Raw genomic sequence first — 25,414 nt, 5'->3', positions numbered from 1 at the left:
CAAGAGCAGGTCCACAGGCAGAGAAAACAAACTAAAGAGAATAAGCCAGGCAGAAGATAAATGTGTCAGATGAATTTCTGAACAAGTTAGGAGAATCAGCAGGGGGTTCTTTCTGTTTCAGAGAAAAACAACGGGGCAAATGCTATTGCTTTCTCTTCCTTTGTGTTTTCTAACATGAGTGGCCAGAAAAATAATTCAACATCCCCCCCCCAAAAAAATTATTTTGTGGGTTGTGGGTCTTTACCATTACCCCTTCACTCTAGTGCTACCTTAAAGGAGAAGGAAAGCTCCAAGACAGTTTATTGCCAACAGATTAGCAAGCTAGAATGTTATATTTATTCTGCAGAATACTTTACCATACCTGAGTAAAAAGCTCTAGACACTGTCTCTATTTGTTTAGGATAGAAGCTGCCATATAAGCTTGGTGTGACATCACTTCCTGTCTGAGTCTCTCCCTGCTCACTTACAGCTCTGAGCTCAGATTACAGCAGGGGTGGGAGGGGGAGTGAAGCATACTGAGCATGCTCAAGCCCTGCCCTGGAGCTTTTTGCTGAAAACAGGAAGTCTGATACAGAAGCCCATTTGTATACGATAAAATTAAAGAAATGCTGTATTTCTTTTGACAGAGGACTCAGAGCAGCATTACTTTGAGGGTTTACTGGTGTATTTATATAGACCTTTCTGATAAATCTTACTTAATTTTAGCCTTTCCTTCTCCTTTAATCAGCCTTGTGTTCTGCCTCTTTATTGCTGTACAACTGCTTCTGTAGCTGTTAAGAGGAATGTTATTAATATTTTCAATCTGGACATTAAAATATTTCCAATCTTCACATTAAAATGTCCAGGACACAGGGAAATCGCTTTACATACTGACTGCCCCAAAGTCAGCAGATCGTCTGCACCTTTCATGTAATTAATATAATAGCAGAGACTTCATTATTCCCTTTGAAAATCTCACAATACAAATTCAGGAGGATAATACAAAATTCAATTAATTATAATTGTAATTAATTATAACACAATAAGCCCCAGTGGATGAATAAAAGCAATCTCAGCCAAGGTAGGAAAATTGCCATTTGTAATACATTATAATAATGGTTCCACAAATAAATAGGATTCAGTGCTTAACCCCAGACAATGCTTCAGTTAAACAGATATTATTTTACTTCACCCAGGAAAATGACAACTGTTTGTAATGCAGAACTCTATAGACATGGGAGTATTTAACTCTTCCAGCTGTCTATATAGAGCAATCTTACATGTGGCTTTCTTACTCGCAAGGTAGTAGGCATAAAGGGTCTGCAGGTTGATCTATACAGTGATCCCCAACCAGTAGCTCGTGAGCAACATGTTGCTCTCCAACCCCTTGGATGTTGCTCCCAGTGTCCTCAAAGCAGGTGCTTATTTTTGAATTCCAGGCTTGGAGGCAAGTTTTAGTTGTATAAAAACCAGGTGCACTGCCAAACAGAGTCTCAATGTAGGTTGAAAATCTACATAGGGGCTACCAAATGGCCAATCACAGCACTTTTTGTGGCACCTGTAAGAACATTTTTCAAGCTAGTGTTTCATGCTCCGTCCTTTTACTCCTTAATGTTGCTCACGGGTTTAAAAGGTTGGGGTTCCCTGATCTATAATATATATGCAACCCTGAACCCCTTCACACTGAAGTCTGCCATGTGTTGACTGGGAAGCTATCCAACACTGCCCCTCCTTGGTGGAGCACAGGACTGCTGTTTCTAGCTACCTTGTCAATCTCACATTTCTAGAGTGTGCAAGTAATATTACATCAATTATCGCTAGTCTTAATTCATGGGGTTCCTTCGTCCAACTTCCACTTAAGAGTTCTCCAGACCTGGTCTCTCCCTTACTGAGGCCTTCTGCCTCGGAGTCTCCAGCAATATCCCAACCCCCGACCATAGAATGGAGTCCAAAGAGAAACTTTTTTTAACATTACTTTTTAAAAATATACTGTAAATAGTTGCTGTTGCTGTTTTCTCTATTTTACAAATGTGTATTTACAATACAACTACAACTATGTTTTAAACTTTAAGTTTTTAGTTTTCAAGTTTTAAAATAAGCTTTATACCATTTTTACCCCACAAAACCATGTTGGTTTACAATGAAAATTGCACATATTTCACCAGATTTTATTCCATTTCCCCATATACTGTAGTCTTTACTAAATCAGAATGCCCTTTTCTGCCCAGTGCACAAATATGTTCCTGAGACCTTATTATCCAGATCTTCTCCATGCTCACCTTTCATTTGTTTGGAGGGATGTCAGTACAGTGCTTGCCCTGTCGAGAAGCAGTAAAAATGCCTAAGGTAAAAGGAGTTGTTCTCTAATAAATATGGTGAATTATTGTAGGTTTTTGCACTACTACATGGACAAGAATAACATGTTTGTTATACAGAGCAGACACTGAGCAATTTAAAGGCTCATAGACACAGTTTGCTAAACCTGGATATTTCCAGGGGTAGAATTTGGTACTGCAATGAAATATAAAAGTATTGCTGGAAGACAAAGGAGAGCGTTACCACTGAGACACTAAGCCAGAATCAGGATGAGCTGACACAGTGGATAATTTACTAGGGAGGCAATATCACACAATATCACAATGTTAATACAAAAGTAATGATTGCTTTTACCAGAACTATAAAGAACATTTTGTTTCTCTCAAATGGAAAAAGAGGATGTTATCTATGGAGCTGCCTTTATGGAAATTGCAGTGAGGAGGACAAGGATCATCACTTATCAATGCAATTCACGATGCCTCATCCACTCTCCTGGGTCAGACTGGCCTACAGCTTTGAAGGTTGCATTACGTGTGCAAGTTCTTATGTAGTTTCTCAGTGTTCCTAAACCCACTTTACACCAGAGATGATGAGGTGAAATCTCTAACTGGAGGGTGAAATCTGTATTCAGGTGCTGATCTGGAACAACAATATCTTTGGAGAGAACACTTATAGACCACAGAGCAAGAACAAAAGCTCAAAGGTGCATTAGTGAAAGGAAAGTTGAGGAATAATAAATAAGCAAATGCCATTATCCATTTTTATCATATAACAAACAAACAGCAACTTCTTAGTACAGCCTGATAGGCAAATATGAAGATTTTTGGGGGCTATTTTGTCTGGTAACAATAAGTTGTGTGAATTACCTATTTTAAATTAGAACTAAAGTGTAACAAAGAAGTGGGTTATAAATGTTGTAAATTATGTTTTGGGGTTTGTACCAGCACAAGGCAACCACAGCGCTTTAGCATGGAAGATCTATGCCACCAAAGACACCCCAGTATCTCCCAGTCTTCTTTTCCGGTGATTCACTGCACATGCTGTGCTAGGGACTGAGTCACAACATTCTACGTATATAGACTATAAATGTCACAGTGATTAGCAACTAATCAGCTTCACATTACATGGCAGCTCAGCAGTGGAATTAGCATCCAAATTGAATAATCAGCCCTGTAGCATCAGCTTATTTGACAGGCAAACCTCATTTTTTGCTGGATAATTGCAACAACTCCTAAGTTTAGCTTCTCAACAGCCACCCAGCACTTACTGAGCATGTGCAGTGTCACTGACACTCCTAACAGAATTCAAGATCAGGAGCTCCCTTGACAATTTTGAAGACCTGGATCATTACTGCTATAGAGACGATGAAGCTGGTACATTAAGCTCAGTATATAATAAAAAAAAGCATTTTAAGTCATATTCAGTTATAGGCTTAGTTTCTCATTTAAAAGATGTTACAGAAGCCTGAAATGCTGGAGCTACTGAACAGAAGTTATGCAGTACGAAAAATCTGTCACGTGGTTACAGAACCTAAAGAGCTATTCTCTGTGTAAGGAGATATTAAAGTGTATCTGATAAGTAGTATGGGGTGTCTGAGGAGGTGGAATATAGCGGCTGAAAGGACATAATGCAGTTCAAGTGACAAAGGAATTATGCAGAGTGTGAACAGCTATAAGTGAAAACCTGAGATAAATTCTAAACAGGGCCGCTCCGGCCATGAGGCAAGGTGAGAATCTTGCCTCAGGCGGCACGGAGCGGCCAGTTACCAGGGGCGGCAAAAAGCCGCCTCTGGTAACTTTAAGAGCCGAATTTCCGTTTTTTAAAACGGAAATTCGGCTCTTCTAGCGCAGCGAGCGCAATAGCGCTCACTGCACTAGCGATGCGGCCCCTCCTCCACCCGCTCCGACGCTGGTAGTTAGAAGAGCGGAGCAGGAGGAGGGGCGGCATTGGGGCTGCTGCCTCAGGCGGCAGCAGCCCCTGAAACGTGCCTGATTCTAAATATTCAGTGCCCAAGGATATATTATATAGTAGGTAAAGATATACATTCAGAGGTATTAAGCACCTGAAATAGTACTGGAGTGCCTTTAGAGGAATAAAGGTATGCTGTCTTATGCTGTTCCATAAATTTTGCTACAGTGTATAAAAATATATTATGGAATACTGGAACATGTGTTCTGCAGTACCTGATAGGTTGTTATAGAGCAGCTGAAGATGAAGAGGCATTGTGGAGTACAAAGCATGGTGAGGTGTTATGTACAGTAGTTCTTGGAGAGCTGTTATTAAGTATCTGACACATTTATATATTATATATAATGGCGCCTTCTCTATATTACGTTCTTGGAAGATCAGTACCTACTGCTCATTTGTATGCCTTTAAATTACAGTCTCTTCATGTAATGAATTTAGGTGCCAGAATCTTTTCCCCCCTTTTCCCCATAATGTGCTTGTAGTGCAGCATTCACAGCTCTCAGTTAAAATTGTAAATGTGGTGTTTATATTCCCTTCCTACAGTGCCAGACTTTAAGCAAATTTTGCCCCCACTACTATAGTTTGATTTTCCTGAAAATTCAGTCAAAGTACACAAGAAAGTGGGTGGAGTCCAAAGGGAGTGGGTGAAAGGGGGCATGGCCACCTATGCTTTTTAGCCTGGCCCAGATGCCAACACAATCTTCTGCTGCCTATGACTATTACAGAGCACTTGTGAAAGATCAAGAGCGATGTACCTGCTATGGCCACAAACTAGATCTTTTTAGTGCATCAGTCTGCTACCTGCAACTTCCAGTCTATAAATTGAACTCAACTTGGAGGAAAAAAAACACTTCAGGCTCAATTTAATAATGATCAAGACAGGAAAGTCAGAACTGATTTGGCTAGCTTTTCAATTGACTTTTTATAAATAGATATAACATTGAAATGACCTCCCCATGCCACACTAGACAAGATTAATAAAAGAGCCAAGCTCTTTAACATAGGAAGAACTCAAAAATGACAATAATTTAGTTTTATTAGCCAGAGCAGTATGTAATAATAATAAGAAGTTCCATTAGATCATCTTAGTCTTTAATCACTGAGTGCAGTCTTGTGTTGGCCTTGTTAATATATGAAATATTGCAGTTTTGCTTATGAAAATACTGCATAATACGGTATAACTACACTTTATTTCACTTGTTGGTAGGGATGTCGCGGACTGTTCGCCCGCGAACTAATTCCCGCGAACATCGGCTGTTCGCGTCCGCCGAATGTTCGCGAACGTCGCGCGACATTCGCCAATTTGGGTTCGCCTTAGCTGGCGCTTATTTTTGACCTCTCACCCCAGACCAGCAGATACATGGCAGCCAATCAGGAAGCTCTCCCTCCTGGACCACCCCCACACCCCCTGGACCACTCCCCTTCCATATATAAACTGAAGCCCTGCAGCGTTTTTTCATTCTGCCTGTGCGTGCTTGGAAGAGCTAGTGTAGGGAGAGAGCTGTTGAGTGATTTGAGGGACAGTTGATAGTAACTTTGCTGGCTAGTAATCTACTTGATACTGCTCTGTATTGTAGGGACAGAACTCTGCAGGGATTTGAGGGACAGTGAGTTTAGGTTAGTTAGCTTTGCTGACTAGTAATCTACCTTCTACTGCAGTGCTCTGTATGTAGCTGCTGTGGGCAGCTGTCCTGCTGCTGATCTCTCATCTGCTGACTGCTGCCTGTAACCCAATAGTCCTTGTAAGGACTGCTTTTATTTTCTTTTTTGTTTTTTTTACTTTGCTACTGTAAGAGCCCAGTGCTATTAGTCTAGCTGTGTTGGGGAGTGGGACTGGTGTGCTGCTCCTCCTAGTAGTTCACCACTACCAGCACCAACCAGAGTCAAAATTGTTACAAAGTATCTTATTTGCACCTGTTAGCTGTTCTGAGCTCTCTGCCAAAAGCTAATTAAGTTAGAAACTGTTTTTTTTCTGGCTGTTCAGTGCAGAGAAAAGAGGGACTGGTGTGCTGCTCCTCCTAGTAGTTCACCACCACCAGCACCAACCAGAGTCAAAATTGTTACAAAGTATCTTATTTGCACCTGTTAGCTGTTCTGAGCTCTCTGCCAAAAGCTAATTAAGTTAGAAACTGGTTTTTTTTCTGGCTGTTCAGTGCAGAGAAAAGAGGGACTGGTGTGCTGCTCCTCCTAGTAGTTCACCACTACCAGCACCAACCAGAGTCAAAATTGTTACAAAGTATCTTATTTGCACCTGTTAGCTGTTCTGAGCTCTCTGCCAAAAGCTAATTAAGTTAGAAACTGTTTTTTTTCTGGCTGTTCAGTTCAGAGAAAAGAGGGACTGGTGTGCTGCTCCTCCTAGTAGTTCACCACTACCAGCACCAACCAGAGTCAAAATTGTTACAAAGTATCTTATTTGCACCTGTTAGCTGTTCTGAGCTCTCTGCCAAAAGCCAATTAAGTTAGAAACTGTTTTTTTTCTGGCTGTTCAGTGCAGAGAAAAGAGGGACTGGTGTGCTGCTCCTCCTAGTAGTTCACCACTACCAGCACCAACCAGAGTCAAAATTGTTACAAAGTATCTTATTTGCACCTGTTAGCTGTTCTGAGCTCTCTGCCAAAAGCTAATTAAGTTAGAAACTGTTTTTTTTCTGGCTGTTCAGTGCAGAGAAAAGAGGGACTGGTGTGCTGCTCCTCCTAGTAGTTCACCACCACCAGCACCAACCAGAGTCAAAATTGTTACAAAGTATCTTATTTGCACCTGTTAGCTGTTCTGAGCTCTCTGCCAAAAGCCAATTAAGTTAGAAACTGTTTTTTTATGGCTGTTCAGTGCAGAGAAAAGAGGGACTGGTGTGCTGCTCCTCCTAGTAGTTCACCACTACCAGCACCAACCAGAGTCAAAATTGTTACAAAGTATCTTATTTGCACCTGTTAGCTGTTCTGAGCTCTCTGCCAAAAGCTAATTAAGTTAGAAACTGGTTTTTTTCTGGCTGTTCAGTGCAGAGAAAAGAGGGACTGGTGTGCTGCTCCTCCTAGTAGTTCACCACCACCAGCACCAACCAGAGTCAAAATTGTTACAAAGTATCTTATTTGCACCTGTTAGCTGTTCTGAGCTCTCTGCCAAAAGCCAATTAAGTTAGAAACTGGTTTTTTTCTGGCTGTTCAGTGCAGAGAAAAGAGGGACTGGTGTGCTGCTCCTCCTAGTAGTTCACCACTACCAGCACCAACCAGAGTCAAAATTGTTACAAAGTATCTTATTTGCACCTGTTAGCTGTTCTGAGCTCTCTGCCAAAAGCTAATTAAGTTAGAAACTGGTTTTTTTCTGGCTGTTCAGTGCAGAGAAAAGAGGGACTGGTGTGCTGCTCCTCCTAGTAGTTCACCACTACCAGCACCAACCAGAGTCAAAATTGTTACAAAGTATCTTATTTGCACCTGTTAGCTGTTCTGAGCTCTCTGCCAAAAGCCAATTAAGTTAGAAACTGGTTTTTTTCTGGCTGTTCAGTGCAGAGAAAAGAGGGACTGGTGTGCTGCTCCTCCTAGTAGTTCACCACTACCAGCACCAACCAGAGTCAAAATTGTTACAAAGTATCTTATTTGCACCTGTTAGCTGTTCTGAGCTCTCTGCCAAAAGCCAATTAAGTTAGAAACTGTTTTTTTTCTGGCTGTTCAGTGCAGAGAAAAGAGGGACTGGTGTGCTGCTCCTCCTAGTAGTTCACCACTACCAGCACCAACCAGAGTCAAAATTGTTACAAAGTATCTTATTTGCACCTGTTAGCTGTTCTGAGCTCTCTGCCAAAAGCTAATTAAGTTAGAAACTGGTTTTTTTCTGGCTGTTCAGTGCAGAGAAAAGAGGGACTGGTGTGCTGCTCCTCCTAGTAGTTCACCACTACCAGCACCAACCAGAGTCAAAATTGTTACAAAGTATCTTATTTGCACCTGTTAGCTGTTCTGAGCTCTCTGCCAAAAGCCAATTAAGTTAGAAACTGGTTTTTTTTTCTGGCTGTTCAGTGCAGAGAAAAGAGGGACTGGTGTGCTGCTCCTCCTAGTAGTTCACCACTACCAGCACCAACCAGAGTCAAAATTGTTACAAAGTATCTTATTTGCACCTGTTAGCTGTTCTGAGCTCTCTGCCAAAAGCTAATTAAGTTAGAAACTGTTTTTTTTCTGGCTGTTCAGTTCAGAGAAAAGAGGGACTGGTGTGCTGCTCCTCCTAGTAGTTCACCACTACCAGCACCAACCAGAGTCAAAATTGTTACAAAGTATCTTATTTGCACCTGTTAGCTGTTCTGAGCTCTCTGCCAAAAGCCAATTAAGTTAGAAACTGGTTTTTTTCTGGCTGTTCAGTGCAGAGAAAAGAGGGACTTTCCAGTACAAAAGGACAGGGGGTTGAGTGGTCAAAAGAGGGACAGTTGGGAGGTATGCAAGTGCCACCTAGCTGTGTGAGCTTTTTCACATTCTGTCTAAATAACAATAATAATTCCGTGTCCGTAAACATCACCTGAGTGATGTTTTTACAGCAGCAATAATATATTCCGTATCCACTACTGTATACGTTGCCCTTGCAGGCATTGTTTGCCCAGTCTTTAACCAAGTGCCACCTAGCTGTGTGAGCTTTTTCACATTCCGTGTCCAGAAACATCACCTGAGTGACGTAGTGTGATTTCTGCCCTTTACAGCACAAAACGCAGCGCTGTGTCAACAATGTATTTTTCAGATACATTTTTGCCCTTGATCCCCCTCTGGCATGCCACTGTCCAGGTCGTTGCACCCTTTAAACAACTTTAAAATCATTTTTCTGGCCAGAAATGTCTTTTCTAGCTTTTAAAATTCGCCTTCCCTTTGAAGTCTATGGGGTTCGCGACGTTCGCGAACCGTTCGCATTTTTGGACGCAAGTTCGCGAATATGTTCGCGAACATTTTTTCCGCCGTTCGCTACATCCCTACTTGTTGGCTTTGCAGCTGCAGATGTTGGCAGGATTGCTTTTGTACAGGCAGTGAGCGTTACTTTAAGTTATTTACAGTTCAGACATAAGAGGCAGGGGGTATCTGTTTTTAACTATAATCTTGTTAAGTCCTCAGTAGTCAATGCAGGGATGTAAACCACAGTCCTTCTTCTCCATGAAAAAGAAGCCTGCCCCTGCCAGAGATGTAGAGGGACGAATAAAACCCTGCTGGAGGTTCTCCTGGATATAGTCCTTCATGGCGGAGGTTTCTGCAGGAGACAGGGGATAAGTGCGACCTCTAGGGGGCATGGTTCCAGGAAGAAGATCGACAGGGCAATCATAGTGACGATGAGGAGGGAGGAATTCCGCAGACTTTTTACAAAAGACATCAGTGAACTCCCTGTAAACTGCAGGGACTGAAGATCTGTCGAGGAGATGGTCACACGGTGGAGAGGAGTAGTAGGTAAACAATGTTCTTGACAATAAGGACTCCAACGAGAGATCTAACTGGAGGACCAATCAATGGAGTGATTGTGTAGGCGAAGCCCGGGCAATCCCTAGACAACAGGAACGGAGGGGCAGGAAATAATCAGGAACGATAATTTCTCTTTATGTAAAGTCCCAACCTGCACAGGCAATTCCCCTGGAGATTATCTCAGACTTTAGCGGTCTGTCGTCAATTGCTGTAACCCGTAGGGGAGTAGTCAATTGATATAGGGGAACATCCATATATTTGGCAAAAAAGAGTGTCCATGAAATTCCCGGCAGCCCCGGAATCTAGTAAGGCAGAGCAGATGATTGTCTTAGTGGCCAGACAAATCTGTAATGGCAGAAGAAACCTGTGAGAGTTCTCTAGGGGTTTAGGAGTAATGCCACCCACACGTGTCATCCCAGGTTTACCTTGAAGAAGATAACTCTTTTGGCTTCACAGGGCAGGCAAAATGAGTTTGGCCTCCACAGTACATGCACAGACATGCCAAACTCCTCCGAAGTTTCTCCTGTTTGGACAGACGTGCCCTTCCGAACTGCATGGGTTCCTCCAGAGGAATAACAGAAGGCTGCTGGGATGGCAAAGGCAACAGGGGTCTTTGGAAGCGTGGGGCCAAAGTTAGCTGGAGTCTCTTGCCGCGCTCCCTGTCAGATTGATGTTCTCTGAGCCGTGCATCCACCTTGATGGCGAGGGCAATTAGGTCTTCCAATAATTCAGGCAGTAACGGAACTAGGTTGGGGCGGGCCCTGGTAGGGGTCAGGCGAAATCGCAGTCCAAATCCAGGCAAAAGTCCAATAGGCAGGCAGATTAGAAGCAAGGTTAAGCCTATCCATATATTTGGCAAAAAGAGCATCCATGAAATTCCCAGCAGCCCCGGAATCTAGGAAGGCAGAGCCGACGAACAAAAGTCGGAAGATTTTGCTGTAGTTGGTGGGTTTCACTGACCACTGCTGACTTTCTTTTTTATTGTTTGTAAATATATTGGAGAGATTATGTTCATAAATCCATGCTAAATGGACCACAATATGAAGCTGCAAAAACTTGTTTCCTAATCAGGGCATTATCAGTAAGTATTTCCCCCATGCCAATGTGGATTTACTCTGGTTTTCTCCCACCCTCTAAAAACATACATACAAATTAGCTGGCTCTTGATAAAACTGACTCTATTGTATGTGATATGAATGGTAAACTCCACTGGGAAAATCTCAAAAGTTGATAAATCCGCCCCTCAATGTTCTATTTAAGGGTTTGTTCTTTAGAGCTTATGTTGCCCTTTAAATTACCTTTGAATTTTATAAGCCCCGGGCAAGGGGAGCGGCAATATAACTACTGACCAACCATGACAATGAGTAGACAAATATGGGGGCATCAAGTCTAACAGAAAGCCTTTCTACTTTGCAGCACAAATAGTAAAATGTGGCATGCTACACAGGTTTGGAGGGGGCACAGCCCACAAAGGGCTGACCGGAAAAAACACTAAAAAATGTATCAGTGAAGTGCATTATTCATTAAACTCACCTTTGATAAAAATAAACATAGTGCCAGCTGGCAGGATGATGATGAGTAACTGATTTCTATAAAGCACAGCATGATATATTTATATTGTTATAATGAGACAACTAGTCTTGTTACATCTGTCAAATATTCCATGTCTTGTAAGATATTGATCTGAGTTTGTCTAACGGCCTGCTCTTGTTGCTGAAATGGCAATATTTGTACACATGTATGAAGGGTTATTCTGGTTTAGCAAAGTGCGGTCTCGGAGATTTGACTATCTGACCAGGATTATGACGTAAACAAGTAACACAAGAAAATACACATTTTGCAATAAATGCTGGAAACCCAGGTGCCCCTTCAATGTATAAAGCAATTTTTTTGCTAGAAAGGGCTAGAAGTCACCCTGCTGATGTAAGTCCCGTGTGCATATGTCTTTCATCATCACTTTAAACTATAACAGTCTACAATTTACTAGAATGAATACTTATTAGTCAGGAAAACACTGGGCAGACAACTGAGATTTTTACAGGGTTCTCATGGTGATGATAATATATGATAACCAGAAGAACAGAGGTCCAAGTGTGCCTGCCAGCAGAAGAAGAATAGATGAGGGTAGTGGAGTTGCTGTTGCTTTAGTAATCAAATAAAGGATGGCTTTTGAAAACTTGAAACACTATATAGGTATAGAAATAAGTCAAATTAACTGGACGCATGCAAGTCCAGTTAATTTGACTTATTTCGATAGATATACCATGACCTGGATGAATGAGACCTTTCACAAACACTGACCTATAGGGAAAATTAGCAATATTTCTAAATTGGATTTGGATTAAAACACATTACCATAAACCAAATGTTTCTGCATATTTGAGTTTGTTTGTGTGACTAGGAGCAGCCACACTGTGCCAAGTGACTCATCAAGTTACAAAGCCCATTGGTTTTTATGACAGTCCTCTGAAATATTCCAGATCAGAGTGGATATAAAAGTTCTGAGCTCTGTTGACATTCCCTCATGCATCAGGTGAGAGCAGACGCATTAACAAAGAGGCACAGAGACCCCAGTTACTGAGCAAGGTCAGCCTCTCTTGCTTTTTAATTTGCTCATTAAACTTTCTAATTTCTCATCCCCAGACAGTCATGAATTTTCCTTGCTCATTTGAAGAAAGCCCTGGTGCTTTGTGTGAATCATCAATGATGAAGGGAAAATGTCCATTTCTTAACTGTCTATAATAACACTCTCCAGGCTCAACGTTGTCTTTAGTCGGATAAAGCAGAACTCATTAAATGTACCGGCAATGTCATTAAAGGATCCACTGTGCATTAATGGACACTGCATAGCATTGTTGAAAAACCTTTTTACTAATGCTTTCCCATGTTAATAAACATATACATTCAGGAATGGCAGATACTCCAAGAACAGATACATACTTTATATGCTGCACATAATTGAAGGCAATTTCAGGGTTGGCTGGTATGAAAGCACTTGTTTAATGAAACAGCCTTGAATGCCACTAGAGGTGAAAAAAGACCTATGGCACAAAAGCTGTTGTAAAAGACAGGGGCCAAGGAAGACGATTAGTTTGGGAAATCAGAACCAAACCAGGGTTTAATGAAAATAAATCTTTGAAACACTTGGGGTACTGCACATAGCCTCTGATGTGAATATCAAATTTACCAATCCATTATTAGGCAATATAGTACCACCTTCTATTTTATCATTGGTCTTTTCTATCCGGTGGGAGCATGTCTAAGGGCCCTTTCCCCCATAAGAATTCTACCGCCCCTTAATGCCAAGGATTTTGATTTTCTGGGACTCAGTGGTTGAAGTGGAGTAAAAAAGTGGAAATATGAAATACACCATATAAAGAATGACAATATTCTATATTTGGTCTCACCCACTTTTGAGACCGCTAATTATCGCTTTTGAAGAAATCATTCCACATTGAGGGTTCTCATTCATCCAGGTCATTGTATATCTATTGTAATGATAAATCAAATCAGCTGGACTTGCTGTATTTATATTATCCTTGCTAGTCATCTGATTGGCTTTCTCAGTTCAGAATGACCTGTACATGGGGTTGGTAACTCACAATGCACATGTTGACCCCAGTAATATATAAAGACTCTGGACACGAGGTGAGGTGGTGAAAGGCCGCAGCTTATTTTATTCCAACACATATAATAACACTTCCACTTGCTTTATACATAAGCATTATAAATGATATCTTTGAATTATTTCAATCAGACTGGCCAGCCTCTGCTTGCCTCAGCAGACTGCCTTACCAAACGTATTAACATAAGAACTGCCATTACCAGGCCAGAATTTAAATTGTGACTTGTAAATATAATTTTTCCTCCATGCAAGCTGCGACAACCACAGGTTTTTATTTATTTATTTTTATTTATTTTTATTTTTGTTTAGTTGTTTTTTTTTTATTTGTTTTTTTTTAATATGTAAATATAAAATTCTGGGTGGGTGGGTGGGACAAGCACAGCCTGCTCTGTCTGCTCGGCTCGTCGCTGGAAAAGGAAGGGGGGTAAGCCCGCTCCTGCTTTTAACCCCTCGGCTGCTGCGCCGCCACTGAACCACCAATGATAATCTTCCTTAAGTGGCGACGCAGGCAGCCAGCCCATTGGAGGAGGGGGGGGCAGCTCACACCAACCCCATGGGATCGCAGGGGGTATTAACTCCCTGCTCCCTACTAGAATATTTGTGGTTATATACCCTGGAATCTTATTCCAATCCGCATACTCTGTTTAGTATAACCAGTATGGGGTCAGATAATTAATGGAAGTAAAGTGTTGATTGTATTAGCATACAAGTGAACCAATTCTCCTCCCTGTACAAAATATGAATTGATGATGTGCTGATAATTTTTGGTTCAAGCACAACATGTATTTGCAGCAGTAACCTTGACAGTGTTCATTATTATTATTATAAAAATGTCTTATTCAGATATCTACTCAGGCAACCCCTACCCTTTCACCTCTTTTGGGGCCCACTATGGGGCCAGTCTTTAAGTTCATGAACCTCTGATATGGGGAGTAATATATGAAGTAGCTAAATTAATGTACTGGACTGACTCTGGGAAGGGGGTTTGGTTTCTGCATTAACATTTCTTAAGGTAAGGTCATTTATTTTTCCAGTGCATTTATGGAGACTGTCAGGTTTACTAATTTAGGATTTTAAACTAAAAGTCCCAAAGACTGTCTTGTTTTATATAAAAGTATAAAATACGTCTTTTGTATAAAAAAACATATTTTCTTGCAGATATTTTTCTTTGAAGACTTTATAAAATAAACATAATGCCAGTTTTTGTAGATACCTCTATCCCTTATTGCAAGTTTGCTTGTAATAGGAGTGTGCTGGGTGCCACACAGAAGGTTACTGGTTAAATTAAGGAATGTTGGCCTGGAACATAGTATTTGTACCTGGATAGAGAACTGGCTAAAAGATAAATTACAAAGAGTGGTGGTAAATGGAACATTTTCTAATTGGACCAGTGTTGTTAGTGGAGTACCGCAGGGCTCTGTACTAGGTCCCTTGCTTTTCAACTTGTTTATTAATGACCTGGAGGTGGGCATTGAAAGTACTGTTTCTATTTTTGCAGATGATACTAAATTGTGCAGAACTATAGGTTCCATGCAGGATGCTGCCACTTTGCAGAGTGATTTGTTTAAGTTGGAAAACTGGGCACCAAACTGGAAAATGAGGTTCAATGTTGATAAATGCAAGGTTATGGACTTTGGCAAAAATAATATAAATGCAAGTTATACACTAAATGGCAGTGTGTTGGAAGTTTCCTTAAATGAGAAGGATCTAGAGTTTTTTGTAGATAACAAATTATCTAATTCTGAGCAGTGCCATTCTGTGGCCACTAAAGCCAATAAAGTTCTGTCTTGCATAAAAAAGGGCATTAACTCAAGGGATGAAAACATAATTATGTTTACATAATAATATTTAATTACATAATTACAGTGCTACGCAATATGTTGGCGCTATATAAATACATGTTAATAATAAATAATAATAATTATGCCTCTTTATAGGTCCCTGGTGAGGCCTCATCTGGAGTATGCAGTGCAGTTTTGGACTCCAGTCCTTAAGAGGGATATAAATGAGCTGGAGAGAGTGCAGAGAAGTGCAACTAAACTGGTTAGAGGGATGGAAGACTTAAATTATGAGGGTAGACTGTCAAGGGTGGGGTTGTTTTCTCTGGAAAAAAGGCGCTTGGGAGGGGACATGATTACACTTTTCAAGTATATTAGAGGACATTATAGACAAATACCAGGGGACCTTTTTACCCATATAGAGGATCACCGCAGCAGAGGTCACCCCTTCAGACTACAAGAAAAGAAATTTCATTTGAAGCAATGTAGGTGGTTCTTCACAGTCAGGACAGTGAGGTTGTGGAATGCACTGCCGGGTGATGTTCTGATGGTTGATTATATTAATGCCTTTAAGAGTGGCTTGGATGATTTCTTGGACAGACATAATATCAAAGGCTATTGTGATACTAAACTCTATAGTTAGTATAGATATGGGTATATAGAATTTATGTGAGTGTATGGAGGGCTGTATGTATGGATGCTGGGTTTTTATTTGGAGAGGTTGAACTTGATGGACTTTGTCTTTTTTCAACCCAATTTAACTATGTAACTATGATAAGCATGATGAGGTCTTGGATTATTTTGGAAACCCCTCATCTAAAACAACGCACCTTTTAAGACGTACACTTGATCAGGGACATATTTTTTCATTGTGCTATGTTATCAATAGAAGTACTTTCATCTGTGACGACATGGTGATAAGCTGACAGATGAAGAAAAATCAGGATACAACTAAATTATGCCTGTCTTCTTTGTTGGGATGAAATGGATTGGAATGAGTAGCTTATTTTTGTTATACTAGTAAAAGTCTATTTTATCTACCCATTGAGATTTTTGATTAAGACACAAAACTGTAGTTATTGCATAGCAATAGGTTGATATTAATAAAGGAGGTTACTGTGTTCCAGGTACCCTCCTTCAATTGCCCACCAGAAGCATTCCGATTTGAAGCCTCAGACTCACATGCTCCTGGTGCAAGATTGCAGAGAAGGGATATTAAGCAGTGTAAGATGGTGTGTGCCAATCCTGCTTTACTACTATGTCTTTTATAACCAGGTTTGGGGGAAAAAACAGTATTTGGGCAGCACAGCGAAAGAGTTCAATTGGGGTAGGGAGGCCTCTGGAGGAGACCAGCTAGAGCATTTTGTTCTGTTTTAATGGGCATATTTGACATTAGTGAGGGGTTTGGGAAATTAAACACATTAAAGTATACTGAAATTCACTGGGAGTGCCAATGTGTTAGGCACGTCCACTGAATATAATTGGCCAAATTAGACCAGCCTGGGCACTACTCCCTGCCAATGTACCAATGCCAAATGCTTTTTGGTGTCCTAGACACAGCACAAGTGTAGCAGAGTAAAAATCTGGAATTAAACATTAAGGCTGGAACTACAAGGTGCGCGTCATTCCTGACGCAATGAGAGGAAGTGCAGGCGTCACGTTGGCACTTTAATTAAACAAAATACTGGTGAATTAATGATTACACAGTTGTGGAAAATAAGCACCCAGCACCTAAGTCTTTTTAAACCAAAAAACCTTTTTTATATAGTACAAATAAGACTGATGGCACAGACGTGAAATAGGAGCACATAGCACATAATATTTAACTAATATAAGTGGAGTTGATTGAGGTGGTGTTAATTAAGAAATTAGCATACGAGGAATACAGATGGTAGTTCATTTAATGCGTGAATAAGTGACCGTTGGAGCACAATTATCTTGAATCTGGAAGTTATCAGGTTGTAAATATTGAGAACTAAATATAGTGGGTCTAAGAAATCGGAGAACGTCTATATTTATATAAAATTACAGTCATAAACTAGGTTCTTTCTTCTTTTCTTCTCTTTTAAGTGTGGTTATAACTCCTTGGGTGTCTGAGGAGCAAGGAGTTAATTTTAAGTAAGAAGAGTTGATTTTTCCCTTTCGCCTAATTTCCCTTATACATGGCATGACAATTTAATTTCATTGACTACTGCAGTGATGGCATATTCAGTTTGTCCCTGGCACAATCACAACATTTTCTTTTTGCTTCTAGTCTATTGTAAGAGCTCCCTTTGGTGAAATAGAATTCTGTAGCTCATCCTTTCTAGCTAATTAAAAATCGTCTTTCTCGATGTGTTGGTCTTTAATTAAGTCACAGCTGAGAAAGCAAGTCAGAATCTATAAATCGTAGATTAAACATGTTTATGCATATTGATAGAAAGGATATTGTTCTGTTTTAGATGTAAATAGGTTATTATAAAAAAAAAAGGCTCTTGATTGCTGTTGCATGTGAAGGACATTGCAAGCACAGTAAGTTGCAGAGAGGTGTATCCTACTAAGGCAATACAAGGAATATTCAGCTCATATATTCATATATATGAATTAGAATAAGGTCTATATGCAATGCACGAGAGAAGTGGCATGAATGTTAACAGGTTAGAGAGAGAAAAAGAGAGGAAAATCAGACTGATCAACTATTGAAGGACAAGGCAACCCTGTTAACGAATGTGTCTCATAAGATTAGTATATCTATACTTTTTTATGATCTTTTTCAAGATTTACCTCAGTATGCACAGGTTTCCTTGCAGCAGGGGTGCTGTACCAATGAGGCAAGGTGAGAAATGTGCCTCAGGTGGCACCAGGGGCAGCAAAAAGCCCCTCTTGGTAATTTTAAGAGCTGAATTTAGCTCTTCTAGTGCAGAAAGTACAATTGCACACTGTACACTAGCGACGGAACCCCCCTAGACCCCCTCCAGTGCTGAAAAGGTAAACATGGGGGGAAAGGGGGAAGGGACAGCAGCAGAAAAGTCACCTCAATTGCAAATTTTCTCAGAACATCAATAGCTACAACATACTAAAAGTTAATTTAAGGGTGAACCATCTCTTTAACTATAAGTTATGTAGGGTTGTGTCTATGCTCCCCAAGCTTAGCATGAAAGAAGACAACACTCTACTAAGTACTGTTTAACAATAAAGGACTGCTGCTTGTAGGCTCATCTGTGGATGCTAATGCAAAGAGGAGCATGGAAAAAGAACTGCATTTTATTTTGTTCTATACTACATCTAAAAAAAATAATTTGCATCTTCTTAATGTGGGATTTTGCAGTCAGGCTCTGGATATCCATATGGGCAAGATTTATCAAACTGTCACAGAAAAATTCACCCACTTTCTATGATGCTGTCAAGAATAGAAGACAGCATGTCAGAGAACAGCCAGTTCTTATTTTGTTGAAAGTAGACTTCCATATTAATTTCTACAAGGTAAAGAGAATTATTATGATTCATTAAAATGACTTGCCACTAATACTAAATTAATAATTTCTTCTAACATATAAATGCCAGTAAATACAATTGTCTATGATAAAATTATTTTTAATGGACAATCTACTTAAAGCAAAGACAACACTTATTTTCTTTTACAGTGGCACATATTAAATGAACAGAACATTAATTGCTTCTATATTTGCCTTTATACATTTGGCTTGCTGTACCCAAGGCGCTGTCCATAGATAGTAGTAGAACAACACTGTCTGTTGAGGCCACTTAATGGTTTCTGTTGAGTTCTAGGATTCATAAAGTACTTCCTTTCTATAGGAATATAAATAGATACATAAATATCCATTGGTATAAAACAATGACTCAGACCTCATTATAAACATCTACAGACCATGAAAATACTGAAAGCCTGACAGTATTACCCATAACTGCTTTGCTGTAGGGAGTCTGATAAACCAAGGCCTAGAGCACCATTAAAGGAAAACCAAATCATAAAAGTAAATATATTGTATATATAATGCCATATTTTATATACTGAACTTGTTGCACCAGCCCGAAGTTTCAGCTTCTCACTATCAGCAATGATCTAGGACTTCAAACCTGTCACAGGGGGTCACCATCCTGGAAAATGTCTGCGACACTCACATGCTCAGTGGGCTCTGATCAGCTGTTGAGAAGCTAATCTTAGGGGTCATCACAAATGATCAAACAGAAAATTAGATTTGTCTTTAATATAAGCTGGGGCAACAGGGCTATTAAATTCTGATGCTAGTTGCCCTGGTTTCTGCGCTGCCATGTAGTAATTATCTGTATTAATTACTAATCAGCCTTATAGTGCAACATTTATATTCTATGTGTACAGTATATTTTGAGTCAGTCCCTAAGTAGAAAAGAATATGGAGAGCTACTGGGGCATCTTTAAAGCAACAGTTATCTCCTGCTAAAGGGCTGTGGTTCCCTTGGGCTGTTACAGAAGCTCAAAACATAATGTACAACATTTCTAGCCTTCTTCTTTATTTAAGCTTTAGTTCTCCTTTAAAAGACTGTTCAGAGTAGGGGCAGGGCTTACCATTGCATTATATGGGCCCCCAATATTTCTGATGGTGGCTCTGCATAACTAAATCTGTTTTCAATCAAGGCATAATCTTCTTAAAGCCATTTGTAGAGCGAAGTTATGCTGCTGTGAGAATATATTTCAAATTAACAGTGTTTTACTCAAGCAAATAGAACACCCACTATAATTGCCACAAACAAAATTGTGAATAAAAAGGACATGGGAATTGCGTAAATAGACCCTATTTAAATGTAGGGCCTTTCTGACGCATTCTGAACATAAAGGATTTTCTCCATAGCGGATAATGTGGGCGTCTGTCTGAGTGTACAGCCAGGAAAAGGTGTTATTACTTTATTATAATTTATCCTTAGTCTGCACTTGCTTATTTTATAAATTACAGAGCTTTATATACACAGTAAAGGATAAAGGCATCATGGCAGGGATAAATCTCTATGCATTATGTTCTCAGTTTGCCATGAATATGTAAATAGTACAATAGCATGTATGGGATTATAGTTTCTGGTTTCATTATAGGGGCTCATTAGTTCATAACGTACAGATATAAATTTTACACTTAACACAATGATTACCAAAAGAATATTACCAGGGAGTAGTTACAGAGCAACTGTGCTACTGGGTCCTGAGCTTACGGACAAAGCATTAAAATATTTTTACCAAGCTTTTCACAATGCTTTTTGCAGGTATTGAGGTATATGTGGCTAAATAGGCTGGTGTTAAACAGTAACCGTAACACCAGAAAATGAAAGTGTTTTAAAGGAATGACAATATAATGTAGTGTTGCCCTGCACAGGTAAAACTGGGCTGTTTACTTCAGAAACACAACTATAGTTGATATAAACAAGCTGCTATGTAGGCATGGGGGAAGCCATTTAAGCACAGGATACACAGTAGATAAATAAGTTCTTTAGAATCCCATTGTAGAGTACAGGACTTATCTGTTATCTGCTATGTATCCTGTGTTTTTTTTAGCTTTGAATGGCTGCCCCATTGCTATACAGCAGTTTGTTTATATAAATGAATGTATAGTTTCTGAAGCAAACATATCAAGTTTACCAGTGCAGCACAACAGTATTTTTTAATTGCATTACTTTAAAGGACTTTCATTTTTGAAAGTCAGGTAAAGTAATGAAATAATTCCAAATCCTATTTTATGAAGTCAATCAATCAAAATAAAGTTCATTTACACTATATAAATTACATTCATTTTGCTTCTTTTAGTCTTGGAATTCACAATCACTGCAAGCAGGCAGGAACCATTTTGTGGACACTGTTATTAAGACACGATTTACATCATGCCTCAATCTTGTTTATGAGACAGAATGGGACACCTGGGGGCACATTTACTAAGTTCAAGTGAAGGATTCGAATGAAAAAAAAAAATTCAAAGTATTTTTTCGGGTACTTCGACCATCGAATAGGCTACTACGACCTTTGACTTCGATTTGAACGATTCAAACTATAAATCGTTCGACTATTCGACCATTCGATAGTCGAAGTACTGTCTCTTTAAAAAAAACTTTGACTACATACTTTGGCAGTTTAAACCTACCGAGGTGCAATGTTAGCCTATGGGGACCTTCCCAGAAAAATCGAAGGATTTGCGCTAAATACGTTGAATTCGATATTCAAAGGATTTAACTTCAAGGTTCGAATTCGAGGATTTATTAACCCTCGAAATTCGACCCTTGCTAAATCGGCCCCCATGTTCATGCCCATGCATTGGCTACACAAGGAGATGTTGAGGAGGAAAGGGGAATGTGAAAGTGCAATGATATCTAAGAATTGCCGAAAGGAAAGTGAAAGTAAATGCATGACCCACCTTTATGCCTAAGGCATTGAGGAGGAACAGGCAATATATGATTGATAGCTGAGAGATTTAAAGGATCAGTAACATACATTTTTTTAAAAAAAAAATATTTGTTAGTATAGAAAGAAAAAAAACCCCACAAAGACAAATTAAACTTTCAAATCACTAAGTCTTTATTAAGAAATAACTTGCCGGCGACGATCCATCATGCCGTGCTTGATTTCTCCTCCCTGGCTATCTCCTATAAGGAAAGCAGGGAGGAGAAAACGAGCGCCGCATGATGGATCGCTGGATCGCCTTTTCTGAAGAGGAGAGCAAGCGGAGTTTCGGTAAGTTAATTCTTAATAAAGACTTAGCAATTTAAACGTTTAATTTGTCCTTGTGATTTTTTTTTTCGTTCTATACTGACAAATTTTTGTTTTTTTTTTAAAAAAAATTTATGTTACTGGTCATTTAAACAAGTTCATAACAGGTATGGATGTTTTAAATAAAAAAGGATTTGAGTTTCATGTTTCATTTTAAATGGACTTTTATTATACAGCTTTTTATGTCTGGGTGAAAGGTCTGCTTTAAGAAACAGTTGGTAAACACTGGTACATAAGTGTTTTTGAACATAGGTCTCTAGCTGTGTCTATGAATTTTATAAGTGGCCTATTTTGAAGCTACATTATAGATGTGATGGGGCAGATTTATCAAGGGTCGAATTTCGAAGTAAAGAATACTTCGAAATTCAGCCATCGAATTGAAATAGTTTGACATCGAATATCGAAGTCGAAGTATTTTTCACCTAATTTGGGCATCGAACGATCGAAGTAAAATCGTTCGAATCGATTGATCGAACGTTTCTAACGATTTTAGCGTACGATCAAACGATTTTACTTCTTTGTATGAAGACTTAGAAAATGGTTGTAGAAGGTCCCCATAGGCTAACATAGCACTTCGGCAGGTTTAATTTGGCGAAGTTTTGGAATCGAAGTTTTTTAAAGAGACAGTACTTCGATTATCAAATGGTCGAATATTCATTTGAACGCTCAGTTCCAATTAGAGGCCTCAAATATGTTTTTTATTTTACTTACAGAATGTTCCACTGGCCCAGCCACAGTTACAAACTTTTGAGAAATGCAAGGAAAAAGATTGTGGTGGTCAGAGCTAGGATCATAACATTCAAACTCAGGCTGTTTTTTTATTGCATTGTTTATAAAGTGATGATTGCAATAGGCTAAAGAAGAACATGCAAAAACAAGGGTCAGTGGAAGACAAAGTAAGCAACACATTAGAAAGGGGCATTTCACTGTTTTTAAAGAGGCTTAGAATTTTTTAGATACCAACTCAGGGCTACCTTCCTAGATAGAGGTCCCTGCAATGTAGATGATCACTAGGATTGAAAGACTGGTGAACCACCATTCCTCCAGATGCAAAGAGGTCAGCTTGAAGCCCCAACATATATATTTAATTTCATTTATTGTACTACATTTCAGTGAAGGTACTTACTTTCTAAAATCGCTGAGTTTGTCTAGTCTCAACCAGAACTGAGAAGCCAAGCAGCAATGCAAGCAGTTAAGGGGCATTGCACACCATTTGGAACAGGACCATCAATTGGCCTTAAATTTTCAAACTGACCCATAGCCTAAGTAAATGGCACACTGACATATTGTAAATGCACAGATAATGGTACAAAACTTTTTCTCATACGATTTATCTGTAAGTGCATGGCCAGCTTTAGTTCTCTTTGTCTGTACAGAGAGATACCAGAAATCTATGCTAGAAGAGGTATGCTCCTTAGTAAGGAAAGTTTTGCATATTTGAATAATTTCTATATATAGAAAAAATTGCATTAAAGGGGAACTATTACAAAAATGAAAATGTAATATAAGCTTCATCATACTAAAATAAGAAACTTTCTAAATACAATTAAAAATACTGTAAAGTTTCTGAAATAATTAAGTTTAGCTTCACCATTCCTCTCTCGGCATCTGTTTCTCCTCATTCTGTCTTCATTCAGGAGTTGGGTGTCAGATGAATGATCCAATATATCTTATAGGGAGGCTCCTTTTGCCTAGAATATATATTAAAGCTCACTGACTGATTAAAATCACCAGAAATACTGTCTTTCTACATGCAGAATTTGTGCAAAAGGCAGTTATTTTGTTAGATTTTGTTTGTACTGGAATCAGTTATTTGAGTGAGCTCTAATACATCTGCTAGGAAAGAGAGTCCCCCCTATAAGATATATTGGATTATTCATCTGACACCCATCTGCTGCATGATGCTGAGAGAGGAATAGTGAATATAAACTTCATTATTTCAGAAACAATGCAAAGTTTTTAATTGATTGTATTTAGAAAGTTTCTTATTTCAGCACGAGAAATCTTATAATCTTATATTTCATTTTCGTGATATTTCCCCTTTAAGTATTCTGTAGAAATGTGTATTCATTACTTATATACTGTATACAATTTGTTTCAGTTAATACTGCCATATTAATATAGCAATATTTCTTGTGTTTTTTTGTCTTGATTCCACTAGGTACTATGCAACAGTGCACCCTTTAAAGAAAAGAATTTCTGTGACCACCTGTGTATATGTCTTGGTGGGCATTTGGCTTTTGTCCTGTGCCCTTGTTGGACCAGCTATTGCTCATACATATCATGTGGAGTTCCAACAGGAAGGGTTCACGATCTGTGAAGAATTCTGGATGGGCAAAGAGACAGAAAGGTTGGCCTATGCTTACAGCACACTAATTATCACATACATTCTACCTCTGTCTGCAGTGTCACTATCTTATATCTGTATCACGGTCAAGCTGAAAAACAGAGTTGTCCCCGGCCACCCCACACAAAGCCAGGCTGAATTCGATAGGCTGCGCAAGAGGAAGATATTCAGACTCATTGTGCTGGTGGTGACAGCCTTTGGGATATGCTGGCTACCGATCCATGTGTTCAACATAATTCGGGATATTGACATTAATATGATCAACAAGCACTACTTCCTACATATCCAGCTTTTTTGTCACTGGTTTGCGATGAGCTCCTCCTGCTGCAACCCGTTCCTTTATGCCTGGCTGCATGACAGGTTCCGCAGTGAATTAAGAAAAATGTTCACATTCAAGCGTAAGATCATTCCTACTAACAACTGTGTAGCAGTCAGTGTGATGCTCTAAGCTAACTAATGTGACACCAATAAGTATCTGGTACTATGTGCGAGTCAACATTCATACCTTTCAGTCCTTTTTACAAGCAAGTGATAAGGGAGAAGCATCTATATTTGATTTTGCAACAGGAAGTTGCAAGAGGACTATGGAATTTTCAAACTGCTCTCTTCATGTTTACATACAGTTTGAGCTGTAAAATAATTGGGCTAGTTTTGGCTTTACATGTTGGCGCATTATTGGTAGATCACAATAATAAATGTAGTTTCTAAACACTGTGATTGACTATCTCATGCTTGGTTCGACACCCCAGATAATATATGTAGGTTTGCCTGAGTTGCTGGAAGAATTATATTAAGTAAGACGTTAATACTGACATTTAAAATGGTATCTAAAGCTTCAGTAAAATGCAAAGCCATTCTGTTTGATACATTACCAACCTCTCTTATGTCAGCATTTAGACTTCCAATTGCTTCCTCAAAGCTTTCTCTACCAGTATAATCAATATAATACTGAACCATTTATTCTTTGCCACTAACTGAGCATGCATGAGTGCTGAACTGTAAGACCACTAACTAATCTGTAAGGGAAAAAGGATTTGGTACTATACTGATGACACTGGGAGAAGAAGATTTGAGGGTCTAACTGGAAGGCTAAATTCCACTAATTGAGCATGCATGAGTGCGGATCTGCAGTTAGCCTTCCAGTTGGTCGCTCCATTGGTAGTAATGACTAAGGACATATTCTGTCAAAACAGAAAAGGTTTGTCAAGGAGAAATCTTTTTGGTTTCGGTACATGTCTGAAATGTTACTTCAGACGTGAAGTTAC

The 25,414-nt window shown here is 39.4% G+C and overlaps 1 protein-coding gene and 1 long non-coding RNA gene across 2 annotated transcripts in view; one reads left to right on the top strand and one right to left on the bottom strand.

The window, feature by feature from the left end:
- The window catches only part of XB982628.S (provisional ortholog of prolactin releasing hormone receptor S homeolog), a 29,537-nt gene extending 4,674 nt beyond the window's left edge, over positions 1–24,863 (top strand). Inside the window, exon 2 of the mRNA XM_018255208.2 lies at positions 23,964–24,863. Coding sequence (XP_018110697.1) covers positions 23,964–24,597 — 634 coding nt within the window. The 3' untranslated portion in view covers positions 24,598–24,863. The remainder of the gene's footprint in view (positions 1–23,963) is intronic.
- The window catches only part of LOC108712786, a 31,351-nt gene continuing 24,578 nt past the window's right edge, over positions 18,642–25,414 (bottom strand). Inside the window, exons 6-7 of the long non-coding RNA XR_001935047.2 lie at positions 24,012–24,128; positions 18,642–18,867 (exon numbers count right to left, since the gene is read on the bottom strand). This is a non-coding gene — a long non-coding RNA (uncharacterized LOC108712786). The remainder of the gene's footprint in view (positions 18,868–24,011; positions 24,129–25,414) is intronic.

Source organism: Xenopus laevis, chromosome 3S (assembly GCF_017654675.1).
Source record: "Xenopus laevis strain J_2021 chromosome 3S, Xenopus_laevis_v10.1, whole genome shotgun sequence".
NCBI classification, from domain to species: Eukaryota; Metazoa; Chordata; class Amphibia; order Anura; family Pipidae; genus Xenopus; species Xenopus laevis.
Note: the sequence above shows the minus strand (reverse complement) of the source record. Positions and strands in the feature narration are given on the sequence as shown.